At 39.0% G+C, this 22,896-nt stretch overlaps 2 protein-coding genes across 7 annotated transcripts; both read right to left on the bottom strand.

Annotated features, from left to right (window-relative positions):
• Positions 1 to 308: 308 nt before the first annotated feature.
• cdca3 (cell division cycle associated 3) lies at positions 309 to 4,702 on the bottom strand. The gene is made up of 7 exons (XM_079893634.1): positions 4,525 to 4,702; positions 4,193 to 4,344; positions 3,889 to 3,991; positions 2,499 to 3,091; positions 1,360 to 1,699; positions 850 to 929; positions 309 to 744 (listed from the first exon to the last, which is right to left on the bottom strand). The coding sequence occupies exons 2-7, from the start codon at positions 4,328 to 4,330 to the stop codon at positions 652 to 654; spliced, it is 1,347 nt and encodes a 448-aa protein (XP_079749760.1). The 5' UTR covers positions 4,331 to 4,344; positions 4,525 to 4,702; the 3' UTR covers positions 309 to 651.
• A 166-nt stretch (positions 4,703 to 4,868) lies between these two features.
• On the bottom strand, positions 4,869 to 22,538 carry pex5 (peroxisomal biogenesis factor 5). 6 transcript variants are annotated; one of them, XM_079893635.1, is made up of 17 exons: positions 22,263 to 22,531; positions 19,858 to 20,015; positions 19,172 to 19,210; positions 18,926 to 19,043; positions 18,709 to 18,852; positions 16,974 to 17,064; positions 16,473 to 16,563; positions 15,373 to 15,495; positions 13,688 to 13,798; positions 12,804 to 12,887; positions 12,585 to 12,704; positions 9,981 to 10,124; positions 9,785 to 9,855; positions 9,296 to 9,517; positions 7,992 to 8,157; positions 6,175 to 6,332; positions 4,869 to 6,097 (listed from the first exon to the last, which is right to left on the bottom strand). In XM_079893635.1, the coding sequence occupies exons 2-17, from the start codon at positions 19,969 to 19,971 to the stop codon at positions 5,857 to 5,859; spliced, it is 2,037 nt and encodes a 678-aa protein (XP_079749761.1). In that variant the 5' UTR covers positions 19,972 to 20,015; positions 22,263 to 22,531; the 3' UTR covers positions 4,869 to 5,856. The 6 variants fall into 6 exon arrangements, with proteins under 6 accessions (XP_079749761.1, XP_079749763.1, XP_079749765.1 ...); XM_079893636.1 differs by having other exon boundaries at positions 4,883 to 6,097; positions 22,254 to 22,465; XM_079893637.1 differs by lacking the exon at positions 13,688 to 13,798 and having other exon boundaries at positions 22,263 to 22,538.
• Positions 22,539 to 22,896: the final 358 nt, after the last annotated feature.

Consider the following 22,896-nt stretch of genomic DNA (forward strand, 5'->3'; position numbering starts at 1 on the left):
GCAGCATTTTCTTGAACATTAGAATGATTTCTGAAGGATCATGTAGCACTGAAGACTGAAGAAATAATGCTGAAAATTCAGCTTTGCCATCACAGCAATAAATTACAATTTTAAAGTATATATTTTTAAAAGTCTCTAAACTGTAATATTTCATAGTATTGTTTTACTGTATTTATAATCAAACAAATAGGCCTTGGTGAGCATGAGACTTTCAAAAACAAATTCTTACCGACCCCAAACTATTGAACGGTAGGCAGAACACTGATCCTGGACAAATATCTGATAGCTAACAGACCTCTGACAAAATTGTGCATAAGAGTTTTTATATTTTCCAATAACTGCAGGGCTACAGTAGTGGTATATTGCGGCATTATCATCACTTGCTTTGCGAACAGTCTTTAGCAATGACAAAAATTTATGTTCAAGCATATGTTTTTTGTGAATAATAGTTTCATCCAATGTCCTCAGACAAACTCAAAAAAGAAGAAACAAAAATTAAAAGGGTTAATTTTATTTACATTAAAAACAGTGTTTATTTACAAAGAAACAACAAAGAAAAGGAAAAATAGAATCATCATGTAGTTTAAGGCTTAAAATTGTAGTATATACAGATAGTGTTGGCTGGATTTATCCTGGTGTGCCCAGTTTTTCTCACTCGTTCTCCTTGTTGAGTGACAGAATCAGAGCTCTCCTGTCCATCTGGGTGAATCTCTGTTTTTCTGGGGTGGACACTTTCAGCTTCATCTGACGAGAAACATGAAGATCCATAAGTGATTACATGCATAACATGGACGTCTGCAGTAAAAGGAGCACTGATGTTCAAGTAGTGACTAAGAACGGTGTAATTACCTGAGAGTTGCGGTCTCTGGGTGAATTGGCTTCCCTCAGGATCTGCAGAGGCGATCTGCCCTCACCAATCAGAACTTTTTCTGTAATAAGCAAATACCTCAATTTTCTAGTTTATAACCAGAGAAAAAGTGAAAAAAAAACCCAAAACTTAAATATACATATTTATCCTTGTGTTAGTCTTCTATCCACCTTACTTTTTTGAATATGCGAGGCTTCCATTGTCATTGCTTTCAGTTATATTAGCGGTAAAAAAAATTAGTTTGTGCTGCTTAATATTGCAAACTGGTATTTGTTTTAATATTACTTCAATCATAAACATACTGTTTTGCTGCACAAATAGTTAACTTTTACTGCATGGCCATTCTTCCAGTTATTTACCAATAGCGGCTAATGAACTGGAAGTCCTGCACACTCAAAGAAAATCTGTTATGAAAAATAAAGCGGATGGAGGAAGTAGCATCAGAAACTAGATTAATGACGCATAAGCATGTGGCCGAGAGACACACTAACCTCTTGGTCTTTGTTTGGCGCGCACAACCATGTTGTTATTCTCGTTTGTGGCTGTGTTTTTGGTGGAGAGCGGTGAAGAGACAGACGTTTTTCCACGTCCCTGTACCCCTCTTGCTCTGACACCAGCGGTCCCGAAGCCCACCCCCAACCACTGGGGCTTAAAAATGGCTTGACTGGGGCTGCGGGTGTCAAACTTCAGACAACGGATGTCAGACTGCACCGTTTGGACCTGGACGCTGGTCACTGGGCTGGATTTGCTGGAGGCAACAACCGGTTGAGGCGAGAAAGGTTTGCTCACCTCAGGCTGCTCATGGCTTGACTCAGGAAGTGCAGCTGTGACCTGATGGAGGAGAGACACATCATTTAGTCTCAGTATGGATTGTTTCTGATGCCAAAACAGGCCTATAAAAGAGTTCAGATTCCCACCTGCCCTGACATTTTCATTGGTCACAACACAAACAAAAAATATCCATTTAAAGTTAAAGTAAAACTATAAAAACAAATGTATTCCCCCCCCCCCCCATTTCATAACATAGTTAAACAATTTTTTTTTAATAAAATTTCATAACGGTTTAATTTTTTTAAAATAAAATTATGATAAATTTGCAATATATATATATTTTTATTTATTTAAGAATAAACTTTAATATAATTATGCAGGGTATTTTAAAAAGGCAACAACAAAAACTAATATATATAATAAATTGGAGATCAATAAGATTTATTGCTTTGAAGTCAAGGCTGCATTCATTATATAATTTTATATAACATTTCTACTTTGATCATTTTAAAATATAATTTAATCGTGATGGCAAAACTGAATTTTCAGCATTATTACTCCAGTCTTCAGAGTCACATGATCCTTCAGAAATCATTCTAATATGCTGATTTGCTGCTTGAGAAACATTTATTTTGATCAATGTCTGTCTAATATTTTTGTGGAAACCATGATTCCTTTTTTATCAGAATTCTGATGAATAGAAAGTTCAAAGGAACAGCATTTATTTGAAATGGATATCTTTTGCAAAATTATAAATGTCTACAATCACCTTTTATCAATTTACTGCATCTTTGCTGAATAACATTATAAACAATATATTCTCAAACCTTTGAAAGACATCTAAATCTCAAAAACAAACCTGTTCGTCAGACGTCTGGGATGGGACCTCAGCTTCCTCCGGGGTCACGACAGCTTCAGCAACAGGCTCGGACTCTGTGGGTGCTGGGGCGACTGAGAAGGAATGATCTTCATTCGCTTGCGTCTCAACAGGAGGAAGAGGAGTCAGAGGACGTTCCTCCAGAGAAGATGAGTAAACGCCTTCATGACACGCAAGAAGACTCAAACTGAGCTCTTTCTTTAATGGCGAAGAACCAAGCAGTAGGGCCTCCTCCGCCTCTTCCAGCGAGGCCTCAGGATCCACCTCTACCTCCATCTGCGTGTGTCCAACCAACACGAACGGGCTGCTGCATATGGAGCCATAGCCCAGCGAAGGAGAGGACGGCGCAGGGGTGAACACGGCATCGGTGCGTTTCCTGAGGGAGGCGGAGTTCTGAGCTTTTGCCATCGGGAGTAGGGGCTCTCTGAGGCCGGAATCATTTTGCTGAGCCCCATTGGGCAGGCTGGGGTGTTTGGTAAAGGAGACCGGAGGAAGAGGAGAAATAGTCTCGCCACCAGACTTGACATCATTGAGAAAGAAGGTGCTCAGCCGCCGAGCGAGAGATGTGACGCTCACTGTAAAGGAGACAAAGGAGTTTGAGATTAAAGAGTCACTTTCTATTTTCTAAATGCTTGTTATTGATCTTATTGTGAACTATTAATCAATGCATAGGTTTCATTTTTTAATTTCTATTGTAAAAATTAGCATTGTAATTTTTAATCAAATCTCCCACCCCTTTCTAACAATCAACTACAAGCTCACATTCATATATCTGGCTCCCATCCATCAACAACTGATGGACAGATCTAAATCCTCACCCTGCATTTTCTTTTCTTATCACCGGTTTCACTCGGATGTATGTCACAAAGAAGAAAAGATCTGTTTCGACTTCAATCATTCGCAAATTTAATTTGGAAGGGCTGAGGACAGCGAGTTTACTACAGAGTGCAACGGGTTCTGGAATTAATAATCATTTTCTCCATAGGGAAACTGATTTTTAACAATAAATTACAAACCCTTAGACACGGATCTACTGTGAGCTATTAGGTTGTTAAATCAACAGTATATGCATTTGTTGAAGTCATCAGCCCACATTATTTTACAACAGCATCATAACTGTCCATTATAACAGCATCCTGGTGAGAAATGTGATTCAACTCACAGTTGGTTGGTTTGGTTCATGGCCTGTAACTTTATGGAAGAAAAAAACACTTCTGGAAGTGGGCAGGTAAGTTACTGTTGCACTCTAAAGGGCTGAGCTAATGAATATTAATTAGCTCTCAGCTTTCTCAACCCTCCTTTCATAGGGTTTAATTATTGTGAATGAAGAATGCAGAAACACTGAACCTGTAATGGAGAACACTTGACTAACCCTTTATTGGTGTTCGAGTAATGCCAGGCGTGGGTGAGCGGGGGTCAACAAATCCAGGCCCAACTGACTCCACCGCAGGTAGAGGAGAGTAAGCCACACCCACCTACAGGAAAATACATTAAAAAAATTTAACTATTTTATTTTGTCCATTGCTCACTGCTGTGCTCATTAGGAACCTGAGAAATGTCAAATTCACCTCACAGTCCGGCTTATCGATAAGCTATTAAATGATTTAGCACTTTAACTGGCTAACGTTACACTGTAATACAAGTAACTTAAGCGTTGTCAAACTGTATGTTTGTACCTGTAAAGGTGTGCGGTCGATAGCACAGGACGGTGAACGCGGGTCTGCGAGTCTCGCTACACGCGCTGCTTTCGGCCGCTGGCTCGGATCTACCCGAGGTGTTGATGCCACAGACATCTTGCTTTCACTGGATCCCATGTTTACTCTGTATTCTACCAGAGACAATTCTACTCAGAAAACAGCACGGTTTAGAAAAACTTGCATGGTAAAAAACGAAAAAAGTAGTTAAACTAGTAGTTGATTTTTTTTAACATACATTAAATAAACAAGCACATCGTGCCATGTTACGTTTTACCAACAATATAAAGTTATTGTTCAATAATCAAACTCACCTTAAAGCTCAAAGTTTTCCACGCTCAGTTCACTAACGTTATATAACGTATTCCCTTTATCTTTCGCACCAGATCAGATTGAATGTTTATGACACGTTTTAAACATGTACATGTAACGTTAAACAGCAGAAATTAACAAAGAAATGCTTCAGTCTTCGTCTTCTAATCCAAACTCCTCGTGACTCGAGCGAGAGCATTTAAATGGATCATTCAGTGTTTGCGGCGATTTTTAAACCGACCAATAGGAGAACGGGAGAGTTCCTGCCACGGCTCTTCTGATTGGCCGAGACGGTGAATACATTTTATTGGGCGTGTATCAGCGATTTGAAATACAGCCGCGTGTTGACTGGTTGAATGCTGACGCCTTCTTTTAATACTTTGAGTTGAACAGTCAAAAAAACAAAACAAAACAAAACAAAAAAGCTGAACACTTCTGTTGTTACAAAGAATACTTTAGTGAATTGAATTAATATTAAAACAAGTATATTTTTGTATTTTGATTATTGCTAAAAGCAAACTCTGAATAAAATGGCACAAAGAAAAATCAATATATTTTTAAAATCATGTAATTATAAAGTGTATTATAAACTCATGAAATTATATAATTTACTTATGCTTGGAAATATGAATATCTTTCCTCAAGTTACAAGCATCTTTGTCAAAGCTTTATTGCTTAAAGTAATAGCAATTTGAATTGGCTATATGCAAAACATTAATAATTATGGTACAATACACAATATGGCAAGTAGAATTTACAATTAAGCAAATAATTTTACAGCAAGAGCAAATATCCGATAAGAAAGAGTGCTTACAGACATGTCTTTCAGTCTCGCTTACGAATGAAGGTGCCAATATAACTTTAAGGCTTGCAAATCACTGTTACTTTGTACAGGAGCCGTAGTGACATAGAACACAATTAGATCTCCACATCCCTCTTCTCTGTCAAACAGAGGCAAGTACTCTTGAGCTCACAGTGCAGGGACCTTACTTTCCCCATAAGAGAAATATTACTGTCATTTTGATAAGGACAATGGAAAGAACAGTAATCGTCAAGATTAACTAAATGGAAAAATTACAACAGATTCTCTGGAAGCGTAAACTTGTGACAATCCATAGCAATACTGTAGTGTTCTTAAACTGTACCATGGCCTTTTCAACATGTCTCTTTTTCTCAGGCATCTGTCTGTCCATTAATGGGCTTTCACTCTTTTAGTGAAGCAACGTCATGTCCCTTTGTTGAAATGTACATCACGAGTCTTGATGTTTCTCTCCAAAACAGGCTTCTCCACACTCACATTCTATCTTCATGTGCTCCTTCAACTCCTCCATCCTTCATTCTGTCTCTCCTTCTCTGGGGGAGAAGTGCACCAGCAGCGTGTCCAGATCTCGCCGGTCGGCGGCTGAGTAAAGCGAGCTTTCTCCCATCATGCTCAGTGCCATGCGTAAGGTGGACCAGATGTTATCTGACATCACAGTCACTGCTGTACCTGGCCCTCGCCCCGCGCCTCCCTCTCCATCCCCGGCGGCCTGTCGCTGCAGAGAAAGGGCTTCTAGGAAGTGCTCTACAGCCTCCCTGATGGAGAAACGACAAATGGCATTTAGCTTTTTGTTTGCTTGTTTACCCCCATGAAACCTTCTTCTTTTACTAACCTGTGTGCACCCAGGTTGACACAGCTGATGCCCAGGTTGTATCGGCTACGTACAAATCCAGGCTGTAACTCCAGTGCGCGTCTGTAAGCTGCGACCGCTTCCTCGGAGCGATTACCATTTGCAAGAGTTGCTCCCAGCTTGTTCCACAGCAGATAATCCTTCACGTAGGGTTGAGAGAAGGAAGAATGTGAACTAAAATACTGATGAACAATGTGTAGAACATAACAATCTATAAAGACCTGTTCCCAACTATAATGATGAACTATATCTGCGTCCACATTAACATTGTTGGTTATAAGCACATGCTGCAGTTTTGTTGCTGGCTGCTTTAGTCACCATGAAATCCAAATGTAATTTTTTATGGAATAATGCAACGGCTTCTCTTCTCTTGTGTATATCAAGCGACGAGAATACTTTTTGTGCGCAAAAACAAACAAAAATAACGACTTTATTCCACTATTCATTTCCTTCTCTCTGGGCCTCGTAGTGTTTTTGCGCAGCGCGTCTGTGTTACACGTCATCACGCATCACACACATGACCAGCTTCGGCCAATTGTGAGCCTACGTGGTGACGTGTAACACAGACGCGCTGCGCAAAAACACTACGAGGCCCAGAGAGAAGGAAATGAATAGTGGAATAAAGTCGTTATTTTTGTTTGTTTTTGCGCACAAAAAGTATTCTCGTCGCTTGATATACTTAAGATTAAGCCACTGTAGTCACTTGGACTATATTAACGATCTCTTTAATAACTTTTCTGGGCCAGCAAGTTTCGGTCACCTAGCAGCCTATGGAGGAGTGAGAAAGCTCTCAGATTTAATCAAAAATATCTTAATTTGTGTTCCGAAGATGAACGAAGGTCTTACGCGGTTGGAACAACATGAGGGTGAGTAATTACTGACAGAATTTTCATTTTTGGGTGAACTAACCCTTTAACTAGCGTGAGGGCGGGACAACCTGTCACTCACATGACATCACAGCAATAGCAAACTACAACGATCCAACAATCCAATTAATTCCCCATGAACTAGATCAAGTCCCGTCCTACACGTCACAATAGGGAAGAAAATATGTTTGCATTTCATGCCGACATTAAACGCTCAAGCTCTTTAAAAGCTGGGTGGATTCTGATTGGCTGACGATGTTTTTATCGTTCATCAGCTGGAAAAAAAAATTCTGAAAATGATTCCAATGATTTAATTTCTCTATGTTGTTATGATAACTAGCTGATAACTATATAATATTTAGCTGTGGTGTGGACTTCCCTATTCTATAATAGAATTAGAACGATTAATAAAATATTATAGTTACATTTATCGTTTAAGTTATCATTCTTGGTCTGTCACTGCTTTGAAGGTGGGGTAAGCTATGTTTCAAAAGCGCAGTTGGACATTGTTGATATTTGAAATCAATCCAAACAAACACACCCCTCTCTTCAATGCTCCGCCTCCAAAACTCAGCCTCCAATCCTAACCGCCCTGCTTCGAGTCGGTCTTGAATCCCCTGCATGCGAGTGCACTAACAATTATGCTAAACACCGCATTCTCTAGCGAGTCCTAAAGCTCTTGCCCAGTCATAACCCTTAATTTTCCAGTGATTTCATCTGAGCTTTTCTCTTTTGTATTGTGTCTCATCTCTATTTCTGCAGTCTTTCTTCAAATCTCCCTCTTGCTCGTTCTTTCTCCTCCACCGTCATACGTCCCCTAATGCTGATTGGCTACAAATGTTTGCTGTTGTTGTTCGTGTGTCGGTCCGACTAACTTCCAAACAGCGTTTTTCAAATAACGCTTACCCTACTTTTAAGTGTGAATGAACCAACCTGTGGCATCACAGACAGGGCGGCACTGAAGCAGTCCACAGCCTTGTCATACTCTCCACTGAGGTTGAAGAGAACGCCCAGCCCACACTGCAGCTCAGGGTCAACCCGTGCGGGGTCAGCGGCCGCCGCACTCAAAAACAACGTCTGCACTTCACTGAACAGTGCCCTAAGAGGAAGAAGAAAGAAGGAAAGAACTGGATTAGTCTGTAGCTCAAAGAGATAGTCCACACAAAAAACTAAAATACTCTCATTATTTACTTGCCCGCATGACCAAAAAACAATCATATAGCTTCAAAAGACTTGGAATACAGTCAATTTAATGACACTTCCATGGTGCTTTTTGTCATTCTGGAGCTTAAGAAACCCAGTGCTCATATAGGCCAGAATATTCTTCTAAGACCCTCCTTTTGTGCTCCACAGAAGATAGCCAGTCAGGCAGGTTTGGAACAAAATGGTGAGTAGATTTTACTTTAAAAAAATATTCTTTAACGAAGAAAAGACAGTGCATAATCATTCTTGAGTCATAAAAAAGTATTTTAATATCTGCACTGTCAACTGATTAAAACACTTGGATGGAACTCAGATGGAACTCCACACCTGTGTTTGTGTTAGATGTATTTTTAGAGCACTGCTCGCTTATGATTGGTGACAAATGTAAATCTGTTGCTTGGTTACAATGCCCTGTCCAGTGACTTATGCATATCTCATGCCAGTGTCGACAGGCACTGAAAACAGGCTTCTTCCACATCTGATCAATCCACAGTGTTGTACAATCATGAATAAGATTTAACGGAATTTAACAGAGGTTTTCAGCATATGTGGTAAAATAATTCTGACTCATCCATCAGTTTTTTTCAAAGCAGATATCATGGTTAGTTATGTGCCCTAACCATTTGGTAAAGCTGATTTGGTGCTCAAGAAACATTTCTTTTTTATTATTATCAATGTTGAAAACAGTTGTGCTTGTGCTGCTTAATATTTTAGAGAAAACTTACTTTTTGTAGTATCATTTGATGAATCAAAAGTTAAAAAGAACTGGATTTATTTGAAATAAAAGTACTGAATAAATGTATTAATTTCTTTCAGAAATATCTTATTGAACCCAAACTTTTGAACGGCAGTATACATGAGGAGCGAAACCTGTACCCGGTGCAATCAACAAAATCGAATGTTCCTCATCGCAGCAGATTAACAAGAAGAGATGCCATTAATAGCTTGCATCTTGTTAGCACACAGTTACAGGACCAGTTTTTCAGACCTTGAACCCAGAATGTTTTTTTTACTGCATTCAAGAATCCTCTTACTCAGGCAAAAGAGATCCAAATCTCTCCCTCTCTTTTTCCTTCTCTCTCACACCCTCCCTCTCCTTCTCTCGTTCATGCTGCTCCAGGATAGGCCTGTATTTGGGGTTGTGCCTCAACCAATCACGGAGCGTCTCGCAGGCCTGTCTGTGCAGTGACTCATTGGTGAAGCTCACAGCTAGAGCCATGAGAGCCGTCAGATTGTCCTTTTTCAGCTCAATACATCTGAAAACAACAATTGAGACTTGAATTTAAAAGGCAGGAGCGGTATTTTAATAAATCATATTTGTCATAGACTAGTCAGGAGAATTTAAAGCTGCAGATGGGAAGGATGCAGAATGAAGGATGCAAACTCGATGGGAGGGTGATAGTGGGGGAGGGAAATGAGAGTTGTAAACATTCAAAATTTTGGCTAAGTCCCCTCAATCTGCCAGACTTGCTGACTGCAGCTTTAATTGATGTGCACAGAAAGACTGCAGATATGCTTCTCACCTGCGGAGGGCGCTGATAGCAGCAAACTCTTGCTCGTTCTCCGCCTGGCAGGTGCCCAGATATTGCCAAGCCTGCAGTATCGTCACACACAGTCAGCGTTTAACAAAGACAAACAAGTAGAACAGAGTTAGAGTCCCTTGAGACAAAATGTATCATCGGTTTTTGGATGTTGTGTTTATATGTATGAGGCTCTGACCAGCTGGTTGTCTGGCTCTCTCTGAACCGCGCTCTCGAAGAGACGTACGGCTCCAGGAATGTCCCCCGCCTCCATCCTCTTCATGCCCTCGGCAAACGGATCATCGTGGGACAGGTAGGGGTTGTCTTCTTCAAATTGATATCCCTAGTAGAAGAGTAAAGGCATATTCACATTAATTTTAAAGGAGAACTCCAGTCAATTTTAACATTTTTTTGTAAATTTGGAGTGCTGTCAGTACAGAGAAAAACGACAAAAATCGGTGTTGCCTACACTGTGTTATCCTCTTTTTAAAATTTGCACCCTGTTGACTGTTGATTGTCGAGTTCACGCGCGTGATCATAGGTACTAAACCTATGCGCGTGAACTCGACAATCGACTACTGTGGACTTCGACCGAAACCAGGAAGAAAATACAGGTATGTGCGCTGGCTGAATTAACATCACTTTTATTAATATCTTTCACATCTACTGCAGTCAGATTCACCCGTGTTCACTCTGAAGGAATCACTCACATGGCTGGGCACTTGTAATGACACATCAAGGATGTTAAGAGGCTAAAAGCAGGTTTAAAACTTGCCCCATTTAAGTCAACAGGGTGCAAATTTTAAAAAGAGGATAACACGGTGTAGGCAACACCGATTTTTGTCATTGTTCTCTGTACTGACAGCACTCCAAATTTACAAAAAAATGAGCTCAATGTTAAAATTGACCGGAGTTCTCCTTTAATGGGACCAACAACATGAAAGTAAATATTCACAAATTATTTTTTTTCCCAATTATTTTTTTTAAATCATTCTCTGAAAAAGTTTAGATATCTGAATAAAACACACCACTGTTCAAAAGTTTGGGGTCAGTAATTTTTTTTTGTGTGTGTGTGTGTGTGTGTGTGTGTGTGTGTGTGTGTGTGTGTGTGTGTGTGTGTGTGAGAGAGAAATTATTACTTTTATTCAGCAAAAGTGTATTAGGCTAATCACAAGTGACAGTAAAGACCATTATAATCTTAATAATAACATTAACAATTATTCAAATTTGAAAATGTGAAATAAAATTATTTCTAAAGAATCACACTGAAGACTGGAATAATGGCTGCTGTTAAATTAAAAATTAGAAATATTTAAAAATCTATAAAAAATATAAATTGTAATAATATTTCAAAGTATTATTATTTTTTTTTTTACTATATTTTTAATCAAATAAATGCAGCCTTGGTGAGCACAAGAGACATCTTTAAAAAAAAAAAAAAATCTTACCATCCTCAAACTTTTGAACGGTAGTGAATTTGGAATCTGGGGCCGTATTCACAAAGAATTTTAAGGCTAAAAGTAGCTCCTAACTGGCGAATTTAGGAGCAACTCCTAAAAATAATGGGCGTGTCACTCGTAACTTTAGGACTCCTAATTTTTTTCACTAAGAGTAATTCACAAAGCATTTTAGCCCTAAAAGTAGCACCTAAGTCTGGGACAGCTTAAAAGAAGTCGAGAGGACTCCTAACTCACTAAGACCTATTCACAAACCGCTTTTTGTGGCATTTCACGCTGCGATGTTTTGAAATGCGTATGCGGCGGCTACAGGAGCTTCCAATCGCGAGGGAACAATTTTGCATTGTAGGCATAACTAGGGATGCAATAACGCCACCAACAACAACCAAAACTAGGCTACTCATTGCATGTAAACTAATTGTAACGTTTCATTGTGAATCAAATTAAAATGTTCTTCTCTTTGCAAACGTAGGCAGAGGCATATAGTGACAGATTAATTCAATAATGTTGCAAAGATATTGCATCAATCCATATGTTTCATTAGGCTACTAGGCTATTTGTTTTGCCTTACTCTTTATTCATTTAGGCTATTTATTCAGTTATTCATCATCTTCCGTCCTTCCCACGACTTGTGTAGCGCACGCATTCTCAGACCTGTCACCTGTCACTCATCATCGTAGGGGAGGTGTTTGGAATCATTCCCGCGTTACAATCATCAGCCAATCAAGGTGGTCACTTCAGTCAAGCTCGTGCATGAGTAATGACGTCATCCATAGCAACGAAGACTCACTCTTAGTTTAGGAGTTGTCATTTTTCTTTACTAAAAGTAGGTCTGAAAGGCATTGTGAATAACTTTTAAGAGAAAACTCCAAGCTAAAATCGTTTAGTGCGATTTAGGAGTACTCCTAGTGGTAAGATAAAATGCTTTGTGAATACGGCCCCTGAACAATAAAAAAAATCTACTTAAAGAAAAGAAAATTATTAAATGATTTTTGTGCAGCAAATTTAAACTTAGTATAAAAAAGAGTGAATATGTAGTAGGCAACATTTAAAATGCTGTCCTTCTGAATATAAGAACGACTGAGATTCGGCCACAGGTAACAGCAGGATTGAGAGTATGATATTGCTCTTATACAACAGTCCAACAAGAGGTTTATATTAAGTAACGTACATTCTAGACATCATATTGCCAGTTATTTTGTCTATTTTTACTACGAATCAAAGACCGGAACTAACCATTGAATAAACTGTAATAAAGCACAGATAACAGCCTGGGAAAGGGCTCAAGGTTTCAGTTAGGTGGAAGTATCCATGCTGTAAATGGGTACAGGTGTATATCCAGATACCTTGTCATAAGAACTGCTGAGCATCTGGTCGAAGTCCGAGAGCCAAGGGTGAGCTTCAGCATCCCTCTTCGCCATTTCCTCCCACTCCTGCTGGAGTTTCTCCCAGAAATCAACATCACTCTGAACTCACACACACACACAACAACACAAGCACCAATGAATGCATAGGTATCACACTCAAGTTCATGTATCTGTGTGCAAGTGTGCAGCCTGGCTCACCTCCACAGCTGCTTTGGCCTGCTGGAAGTCTGGCCCATAAGTGGCGAATTCATCTACCCATGATTCAGCAGAATCTGCCGAAACCTACCGAGCACAGCGACATGCCAGGCTGTTAACAGCCTCCATATTAACACATCACAGAGCCTGCAAATGCTTAAAGGTGCAATAAGTGATTTCTCAAAATCGTTGTTGAACACGTTGTTGATATTTGAACCAACCCAAACAAACACACCCATCCTCAAAGTGCACGAACACACAATGCAAGAGCGTTTCTTTTATTAGAGCAGATGCGAAGCAAGATAATACTCCCCCTTGCTCACTCTCTCTCCTCTCCCATCATGAGTGGACACGCCCCCTCCTGCTGATTGGCTACAAGTTTATTGGGTGCTCAGTCCGCTCCCCTTTCAACGTTTTTCAAATATCGCTTACTGCACCTTTAAATAATACTCAGGTGAAGGGAAAAAAAGACAAGATACTGTGATGAATGAGAGTGGGGGAAAAAAGAAAGGATGTAATGGAAAAAGAAAGTGGGCATGAGAGACCAGCAGAGGAAGAAAAAAAAACTCACCCTCATTCATCCATCTTTCCTTTCCTCTCTATATTAAAAATAGCAAGCAATGCTCAGTGTACCTTCACTATTGCAGGAAGTCAAAGTGGTTTCAGTAGCTGGGCACAAGTGAAAAGCAGTGTGAGCAGGGTTTTAGCTGTACACGTCTTTCAGTGATAACTATGTTAAAAGCACTATTAAACTAAAGCAACAGTCTGCTCTCTTTAAGGCAGCAGGTCAGCAGGAGCTAGTTAACATAATGAACATGACAAGCCTACACAGGCAAAACACATAGCAGGACTACTGCATCACTGTTGCCAGGTGATCAGGGTCCTACCTGCCTGACGATAGTAGCCCACTGCTCTGCCTGTTTAGCTTTAACTTTGTCATTCTTCTCTTTGCCCTCTCGGGTTTCCACTTCCACATTCCCTTCCCTTGATTCCAGGAACTGGGCAGCCAGTTTGGGACAGAGGGTACAGGTAGGGGGTATTTATGGATAGTGTGCGTTTGGTGTGAGATTGTTAGGGATAGCGGGAAAATTTAGGTATGTATGGAGGTTAAAATGTTAAAATGTAGGGATCATGTCATGATGATCGTCCATGATGGAAGGAAGAAGGAAATATCACAAACTACTGCTCGTTTGAACCGTGGGATAAAACCAAGATCTTTTTTAAAAACAAGGGCCAGTTTCCAAGACCTAGACCTGGACAATTGTGATTTATCCTTTATCCCTAAAACGTGGACTTGGCTTGATATACAGTGAGGTCCAAACGTCCGAGACCACTAGTGAAAATACAGTTTCTAATTCAGTTTTATATTATCTGTGTAACAATTTGAGTGAAAACTCAAGCTGCATTGACTCCACAAATTTGATTGATGACCTAGAAATAGTGGATGATCTTTAAGTATTTTAACTAATATGTTTATAATTAACTAATATGTGATCACAAAACCAGTCATATGTCCCACGGGTATATTTGTGGCAATAGCTAACAATACATTGTATGGGTCAGAATTATCGATTTTTCTTTTATGCCAAAAATCATTAGGATATTAAGTAAAGATCATGTTCCATGAAGATAATTTGTAAATTTTCTACTGTAAATATACAAAACATTTATTTTTGTGAGTGAATGCAGCACAATCGCGAACATAAATGGACAAATTTAAAGATGATTTTCTCAATGTTTCGATTTTTTTGCACCCTCAGATTCCAGATTTTCAAATAGTTGTATCTCGGACAGATATTGTCCTATCCCAACAAACTGAATTTCAAGAAATTGACCCATGTGACTGGTTTTGTGGTCCAGGGTCACATATAATTAAATATTACAAATAATTTGATAGATGATTTTGAAATTAGATTACACTACAGTTAAAAAGTTTGGAGTCAGTACGATTTTTTAAAATGTTTTTGAAAGAAGTCTTATATGCTCACCAAAGCTGATCAAAAATACAATTAAAAAAACTGCTACATTTTTGGTGAAAACAATTATACTTTTTATTAAGACTCTTTGATGAATATAAAGTTCAAAAGAACAGCATTTATGGAGAAATCTATGGATTGAAATCTTTTGTAACATTATAAATGTCTTTACAGTCATAAATGTTTGATAAATGTAATGCATCATTGCTGAATAAAACTATTAATTTCTTTAAACAAAAAAAATCTTACTGACCCCAAACTTTTAAGTATATTTTTGGTATACTCAAACCAAATACTCAAACTTTTGGTAGTGTATATTTTATATACATGTATTGAAAATAGATTTTGAGTACCAAATTTAAAATGAGGTCTTGGTCTCCATTGTGTGTACAGAATTCAGTCTCTGAAGCAAATGAAACTATCCAAAACTGTATTTTCACATGGGTTAGTATTTAAATCCGTGCAGTGCACATCGGCAAGGATTTACAGTATGCCATGTAGTTACAGCTTGAGAAGAGCCAAGATGGCTGCCAAAGGGCTGCAGTGTCACCCTTCACAGTGTTTCCTCTATCAGAGGAGCTGGGAAGGGCTCGTACCTGGGTAAGGCTTGAGGCCCAGTGCTGTGCCTCCTTGGCCTGTGCTTTATCAGTGTGCTCTTTTCCTGCTCTGTCCTCCACAGTCACACTGCCATCGCCAATCTGCCTAATGAACCGCAGGAACTACACAATAACAACAACAACAACAACAGCTATTACACATCTACTGCTAACAGGAAACACATTGGCGATGCATTGAACACACACACACAAGTCCATCAGTGGTTTCTTCTTGACAGTTATGGTCAGACACAAGGAGGAAGGAGTAACGGCCAAAAGCATAACATATCCCAAATTATATGACAAAGGCAGAGCAGAGTTAAATGAAAAAAGACAGAATGAATAAGTGAAGAAATGCCCATGAAAACGTGAACGATGTCACATCACTTTATCATCAACCACAAGGCAAAAATTAACCTAAATAATAATCATCTTTCATCCCATGGAGAACCTGTGGTAAGTGATGTGTTACTTAACCTTTTAAATATAACCCAGAAGTGCATTCTGGGATGTAAAATGATCCCTTGAGACAACATTAACACGGTTTTATCTTAACTTGAGGGATCCGTTGTGATGGATAATTTCTGTGATGTGGCATGGGTGAAAGCAGAGCAAATTTATTTTGAAATAGATACACTTTAGTCAAATGTCTAGCAAAAAAACATTTTTCATAAACTTATGTTACCAAAGTTCCAGTGCTGCTGCATTTAATACAGCAATATGTCATGAGAAGCCATGTGACACAGGGATTTTACCAAGGTGGGTTGCCAAAAAACTCCTTACTTATGGTCAAATTTATTTATTAATAGCTATCAGAATAAACAGTTCTTCTACCAAGTAAAACAGTTTATTAACCCAGCCGTAGGCAGTTTGTGGTTATCAAACAACATAGCAACTTATATAGAATGGACTATTCATATTAAAAAGATATTTTTTTAGAAGTGGAACTATTGGTTTACAATTTGTGTTTTAGTTGCAATATGTGCATGCTTGTTTAATATATCAATGCATGTGGTGACATGGACTAAAGTGTTTCAGGTGCAGTTCAAAGAACACTTAAACAACACCGACACCAGGGAGACCCTTCCTTTTGCTCTCACCTCTGTGTTCTTGAGTTTAGGGTCGTCCACTTTGGCAAGGAGTTCATTCGCTGTTTGACGTAGTTCTTCTCCTGACTGGTATTCTTGTGTCCTGATAGTATTAAAAATACATTAAAGTAAGGATAAGATCAGGACTCTGTAAACATCTATTACTCTTGATCTAACCTTAGTATAATCTATGTACGTTACCATTCAAATGTTTGAATATGATTTTTTTATTAGGCAAGGATGCATTAAGTTGATCAAAAGTGACAGTAAAGACATTTATAATATTACAAAAGATATTTCAAATAAATCATCAAAGAATCCTAAAAAAATGTATCAGAGTTTACGCGATTTTTTTTTTATACATTATTGTATATACTTTATTGTATTTGTGATCAAATGAATGCAGCCTTGGTGAGTATAAGAGACTTCTTTCGAAACATAAAAAAAACGATAGTGTATAATATTCTTATGCCAAGTCTCTCTATATTATTCCTTTTAAGAAACATAAAATACCATTCTTTGTCCTGTTCTCTTTCTCCCAAATCTCCAAGCCATAACTTCTCCTCTGATTGCTCCAGGTACTCCTCTGCCCAGCGGCCGGGGTCTATGAGACAGGAGGAAGGGAACTGAGTGGTCGAAGTATAGTAAAAGACAACAGAAAAAGTAAAGCTACGGAGAATGAAAGGATGGCTGGGCAAAGATAAGTAAAGATTTGTCAGAATTGTCAATTGTCATCTAATGACATTGAATGACATCTAATGATATTTTAATGATTTCTAATAGCATCTTAAATTAAAAAAGGATATAATATATGCCATATACATACAGTCATGCTAAACCAACAGTTTTGGCAGTGACATAAATTGTGTTATTGTGTAACTCAGTTATTGTGTTGATTCACATTATTTCTAGATTATTCTAGATCAGATCAGATGCATTTTAAGTAATTGTAAAAAGCATCACTGGTCATCTTTTGGCCTTGGCACGCACAATGGCCAGCTTACATCATCATATCATCAGCACATGGGAAAGTGTGTCTCCTCCTCCTTCGGCTTCGGATTCAGCCCGCTTTCGAATGTTTTGGACATTTGGAAAATTGACTGTTTCTTCCGGACAAGAAAAGAGTCCTGTGTCATGCCAACAGTGAAGCATCCTGAGACCATCCATCTGTGGGGTTGCTTTTCATCCATGGTAGTGGGCTCTCTCACAATTCTGCCCAAAAACACTGCCATGTATAAAAAAATGGTACCAAAACATCCTGCAAGTGCAACTTCTCTCAATGATCCAGGAGCGATTTGGTGATGATCCATGCATTTTCCAGCATTATGGAGCACCATGTTACAAGATAAGAGTGATAATGAAGTGGCTCTGAGATTATTATGTTGAAATTTTGGATCCGTGGCCAGGGACCTCCCCGGATCTTAATCCTTTAGAGCTGTGGTCAATCCTCAAAAGGCGAGTGGACAAGCAAAAGCCCACAAATTGTGATCAACTCAGATCACTAACAAGTCAAGAATGGATCGCCATCAGTCAGGATTTGGCATGAGTCCACCATGAGTGAATTACAGAGGTTATGAAGAAGGGTCAACACTGTAAGTATTGCATATATCGAATGCTTTTGGCGATAAAAGCCTTTAAAACTTATTGAATACTTACCATTGTATTCCTAGCCTGGGTTTCCCCATGCTGCCTTGCGCGCAGCGCGATTTTATTCACGCTGCTAGGCAGCCTGGACACCATGGACCAGATTTTCCCCTCAAAAAGGGAACCAATCACAGAACGGGGAGGGAGCAGCAAGACGATGACGACGTCTATGCGACACACCGAAGCAGTTTGTTTATATCTATGGATCCAACATGGCATCAGACGCAAAGTTACCTTTCGATGCAGCCTTAGATAGTGTTCTAAGTAGTTTAGAACGCAAGTTTATTTCGTCTTCTTCCTCGTCGAATTTCTGTCGCTCTACATACGTCATCTGGTATAATTGAAACGACTGGCTATGAGCTACGTACAGGCGCATTTGATAGACATTCGTATCGCCCAATAAACGGCTCTGGGCATTCGTAAACCACGCCTCAAATACAAGAAAATGAACATGTGGTTCCCAGACCACGTCTCAATGAGAAAGAGGTCTGACGTTAGCCAGGCTATTGTTTTCCAGTATACCATAGAAATATGTGAAAAGACTTTGCAAAACACAAAATTGATTGATGTCACTGCCAAATGTCACATATATATATGTATTAACCTGCAACTTCATTGATGAATTCTCTGGTCCAATCAGCATCAGCTGGATCAAGACCAGCTTGTCCAGAAGAAGAGGCGGAGTCACCAGTGGACAAGAACTCTGCCGCCCAATCGCCAGACAGCGCCAGAGCAGCCACGTCAGGAGCTGAGAAAAGAAAACATATAGTTATAATCACACTTAAACAAAATCTGTCTGGATGTTTGTTTGTGCACACTACCTCTCTGTGGAGCCTGTCTGTAGTTCTGTTGATCTATCTGCTGCATTTCCTCCAGCAGTTGACCCATGTCAAAACTGTGAGGAGGACGTTGTGGGGCCTGTAGAAACTCATTGACTAGCTGGAGTTAAAAAACAACAGGATGTCAGTAAGAACACGGGACATGATCACAGACTACTTGACCCGATACAAACATCAGGTCTTAGAAATTGAAAACGCCTTGAAATACTAAAAGACCAAAATACACACCTCCTCTTCCGTGGCTATTTCAATTGGAGTAGGAGGAATCTATGGGGGGGAAATGAGTAAAAAAAAAAAAACTTTTAATATTAATTTAATCGTTAGATTTTATTATTTTCAAGGCAGCAACTATTGATTATTTGCATTATTTGCATATTTATATATATGAATCACTGCACATAATTGAATAATGCATCAAAAAAATCATTTTTAGATGAATAATCTAACTAACTAGTAATATTTTTCAGATAAATCTATTAATTACTTTCTGATCAGACAATAAATCATTTGGTTAGCTTACCAATAAATAATAACCACAACGTCTGCCATTAATCTGTCAATGTTTTATTCAAACAGCACAGGGTGGCTGTGATCAGATGATCAGACTTTTTGGGATAAAGTCTTATTTTCAGCACGCTTGAGAGCCGGAGCCACCATCATTAGGGATGATTGTAAACAGTATGATGAATAAACACATTCTTGGCAAATCAGTATATTTACATCAGAGGTTCTCAACTCTGGCCCTCTATGTCCACTTTCCTGAAGGGTTTATCTCCAACTCTGATCAAGCTGACCTGCCTGTAGCTTCTAATACTCCCGAAGACCTTGATTAGTTGTTCAGTTGTGTTTGATTAGGGTTGGAGCCAAACATTTGCCCCGGTTACAAAAAAAATTTAAAAAGTTTAGGAACTTACAGTGGGTGTTGATCGATGTCTCCAAGCCCCTCCTTCTTGGGTCATGTGACCAGTCAGTTTCATAAGGGGATTGGCTCCCCCACATTCCGCATCCACTAACTCCCGCATCGCCATGGCAACACACTGTGAGGCTGGATCAAACTAACACCTTGAGATATCTACAAGTAAATGAAATGTAATCATTAAGTGGCATGTTATAAAAGTGACAGTAGTGAAGTGGTTAAGTGATCAACTCAGTGGTTCTCAACCTTTTTGACTCCAAGGCCCACCACTGTCCGCAACAATATTCGATTTCGAAGGCCCCATAGGCCTAGTATTGTTTTCGAAAATATTCAATGGCATTAATATTTTGGCTTTCATCAGTATTTATGTGAGGGATGAAACGGTTACCGGTTTGACGATAAACCACGATAAAATACCAGACGGTTAGTATTAACATTTCATAGTTGAATTATCATTAAACCATATTTGATTACTGCGATTTGAAAAACTCAAAATCCAGCATTAAACAAAGTTAGCAATAGTCTCAAGCAGGCGAACCATGCAGTATTGGTTTTGATTTGTATAAAAAACATAGCGAGGCAGTAAGGCATTTTCTTTTTATCTTACCTCTGTGTAGTGACTAAAAGTCTTAAAGGGATACTTCACCACTCTAAAGTGAAAATTAAGTCATATATTACTGACCCTGCTGTTGTTCTAATGCCGTTCACCATTCTTTCTTTTATGGATTACAAAAGGAGATTTTTTTTTTAAATGTCCCACTCGAAATCAAGATTAAAGACAATGTGACACCAAATACAATGCCTAGTAGAAATCCCAAAAATAGTTAAATACCTCCGGGTCAGAACTCCTGCTGTCAGGTGACAGTCAGAATGACAGGTGACAGAGGTGAATGCGATAACATCTTGTTACGATAAACACATATCATATACAGGTACCTCCAGAACACTTGGAAAATACGACATGTTACATGGGATCATTCTGTGATACTGTTGCGTCTTGATGCTGAAGCTTGAAGCTTGGTGCTGGTCGCTATTCACATTATGACAAGCGTGAGCGGGACTTTTTTTTTTTTTTAAATCTCCTTTTGTAGTCCATAAAAGAAAGAAGGCTAGTATACGGCATTAGAACAACACCAGGGTGAGTAAATAATGACTTAATTTTCATTTTAGGATGATTCTTCTTTGTGTTCAGCATTTACTGGGGAAACGGCTCTATTTCTGCAGTTCCATAAGTGCCACCTACTGTCAGAGAGTGGATTTACATTTTCATTCAGCCTGTCTGCAGTTTTTGTTCAGACCAATGCGAAAATCAGACAGAATATTATGCACTGTTGTAAATTGGAAAATAAACAGGCTAATGTTTATTCTAAAGACCTAAACAATTCATTTATTTAATTTAATTCATTTTAAAGACCTAAACAATTTTAGTGGTGGTTGAGGAGATTCCCCCCTTCCACATAAAGCGACCTGAGTGCAGAGAAAAGCACTATATAAATGTAACGAATAATAATTATTATTATTATTTACTAAGGTATGTATAATTATTCACGGAGCAGATAAATACCAATAATTTATCATTTTGACATCAAAACTTTATTTGAACATGTAGCACATGTTAGTAGATATCATGTTATGCTGTAAATCATTATAAAATGTTCATTTCAATCATTTAGCCTACATTACTTTTCCAATTCTAGAAATTAAAATTATATGGGATTTTGTTTTTTAAGAGGTTGAGAACCTCTAGACTGGTATCAGAAAGGTTGTAGCCCTAGTTGTATAGAAAGTTACTGCGATCATCGTGAGGCCATAGCCTAAACAGAGCCTGAAAGACAATGAATCATCGGCTTGAGATTAATCCTGTGGACTGAGCTACCTTTCCACTGACATAAACATATGTTTCATCAGCTTATCTAGACTAGAAGGATTACACAGATTCCATTGTTCCTGAAGACATCTATTAGCAATTAACCAAGATTGCACGTGCACAAACAGTGCAGGTCTACTTTACTGTCCTTATGCAATAATTTCACAAACAGCCTGCTTCCCTCGTGCATGACACCTCTGATGAAAAATCATTGAGATGAACAAGAGTGGCCACCGGTTGAGTTGGCCATCTGATCACTGTTATGAAAACATACATGCATAACTCTTCTGCTCAGATCTGGTTCTTGTCTGCTGTCAGTTTGGCTTCAGCACAGGAACATTACTGAGAGCAAGTGTCGCTTTTTCCAAGTGTAAATGGCAGATGAACATCCCAACGTACTAGACCACAAGCGGTTAGCTATTCGCAGCCTTGTTTGTGCAGCAGCTATGAATCATAACAATAAAGCTAGCAGGTCAACTAAGTCAACTATGCTGCAGACAGTTAGCTTACAAGCTAAATAAACTCACTCCTCTCACCTGCCCAGGCGATGTTGTCACCTCTCTTCTCCTCTCTTTCTCCTTTTATCCCGTGAGTAATGCAGTTTTAACAAAAACAAAACACGACAGAACGAAGCAGGCCCTCAAAAAGACGGCTGAGGTTAACGGCCCCCTGGTTGTCGGTTCCTGACGGGTAAATGTTGCGCTGGTGACCGTCCTGTCTTTATTTACCTTCCCCGTGTGGCCCACTGAAACATGAGCGAACCAGCCAGACGAACACGCTACGCTTCGGCTATTCACAAACGCAGTTTGCGTAAAGACAAGCGCTTTGAACTGTGCTGAGCATCAAGACGGGCGGAGCGAGATTTACGCTGAAGTTACGTAAAGTTCCTAAAGTGACAGCGCATGCTTTGACTGACAGGTTGATAAGCTATTGTTTCAACATCAAGGTAAATGTGCTTTAAAGGATTTAAATTCATTCCTGTTGTGCAGTACCTTTTGACTTCTGTAACTTTTGAAAATGAATATACCACGTCTAATTTGCAATTTAAGGGAGTATTGCTATAAACGGCTAGCCAACCAGAACGACACACTGGTAAAGCTCATTAATTTACACAATGGCAAGAAAATGAACATGCTGCCCAACAGGATGGGAATAAACAAGTTTGTTGCA

This window comes from Squalius cephalus, assembly GCF_949319135.1.
Source record: "Squalius cephalus genome assembly, chromosome: 15".
NCBI classification, from domain to species: Eukaryota; Metazoa; Chordata; class Actinopteri; order Cypriniformes; family Leuciscidae; genus Squalius; species Squalius cephalus.